General features: G+C 45.4%; 1 protein-coding gene across 1 annotated transcript; it reads left to right on the forward strand.

Moving 5' to 3' along the window:
• The first annotated feature begins 403 nt into the window (after window positions 1-403).
• Window positions 404-1,165, forward strand: LOC101864336. The gene has a single exon (XM_005109055.1). The coding sequence runs from the start codon at window positions 404-406 to the stop codon at window positions 1,163-1,165; it is 762 nt and encodes a 253-aa protein (XP_005109112.1).
• Window positions 1,166-1,497: the final 332 nt, after the last annotated feature.

Genomic DNA, 1,497 nt, shown 5'->3' on the forward strand with positions numbered 1-1,497 from the left:
TCATAATTTAAAAAATGAATTTTTTAACTCAACTCGCATTATATCCAGTGTCAAATAGACTCACCCAATACTTGTCTGATTGTCTTCCCCTCAGGTGAGAGAGTTTACGGTGTGCTATGTGTTTGTCTGATTGTCTTCCCCTCAGGTGAGAGAGTTTATGGTGTGCTATGTATTTGTCTGATTGTCTTCCCCTCAGGTGAGATAGTTTACGGTGTGCTATGTGTTTGTCTGATTGTCTTCCCCTCAAGTGAGAGAGTTTACGGTGTGCTATGTGTTTGTCTGATTGTCTTCCCCTCAGGTGAAAGAGTTTACGGTGTGCTATGTGTTTGTCTTGTCTTCCCCACAGGTGAGAGAGTTTACGGTGTGCTATGCCACGTTGTTTAACCGTTACGACCATCACGCCATGTTGCTTCAGTCGATCACGTTCAACCGACTGATGGGGGTGGGCCACATGTACATCTACAATCAGAGTGTGGGGCCGATGGTGGACGCCTTGTTGAGACACTACACAGACCGGGGACTCCTCACCGTGCTCCCCATGCCCAAACGTCCGGCCAACAAAGCCTGGTATCATGGACAAGATATCACCATACAGGACTGTATCTATCGCAACCGAAACACTTCCCAGTTTGTGGTGGTCGTAGACCCAGATGAGTTCATCGTTCCCCTTCAGCACAAGTCTTGGGGAGAATTACTCAGCGACGTTCTCCACAGAGAAGCCAAGCAAAACCACGTACACAATGTTGGGAGCTTTACTTTCATCCACGCATTCTTGTGTGACAGGTCACAGAAACACGACGACCCACACTGGACGCAGCTCAAGCAAAACTTTTCCATCACAGAAGAGGAAGAAGACTTTATCAGACGAAACAAGGTGATTTTGTTTCTGGAAAAGCACAGACAAAAGTTCCATTCATACCCCAGGAGAAGTAAAACGATTTACAGACCAGAGTTTGTCCGTGAGCCAGGAATACACTACCCGCGAAAGTTGTGGTCAAATCAAAGCCAAGTTGTTGTAGATACCAGTTTAAGCTATGTTGCACACTTTCGATATATGTACGATGGTTGTTTACTAGATACCTCTGCTTTCCGTTTTTATAGAGATTACCTAAACCTGCTGAAGACAGCTTATGATGAATTTCAGAGTTATGTTTCAAGTCCGTGATCAGCACACTTTGAATACGAAGTGAAAAACATTCCCTTTGCCAACAGCTGTTGGAATCATCTTTTGTACGAATTTACATTGTCCTCTCCCCCGCCCCTCTCTCTCTTTACTTCTTTCTCTTTCTCTGTCTCTGTCTCCCTCTGCCCCTCTCTCTCTCTCTCTCTCTCTCTCTCTCTCTCTCTCCCCCCCTCTCTCTCTCCCTCTTTCTCTGTCACTCCTCTCCTCCTATTAACACTACCTGTCTCGCTCTGACAACAAAGTGACATTAAAACAGGATGATAATTAATGCATTTACTCGCTGAAAGAGGAGAAGAGAGAAAGCGAGAGAGAGA

This window comes from Aplysia californica, unplaced genomic scaffold (genome assembly GCF_000002075.1).
Source record: "Aplysia californica isolate F4 #8 unplaced genomic scaffold, AplCal3.0 scaffold00746, whole genome shotgun sequence".
NCBI classification, from domain to species: Eukaryota; Metazoa; Mollusca; class Gastropoda; order Aplysiida; family Aplysiidae; genus Aplysia; species Aplysia californica.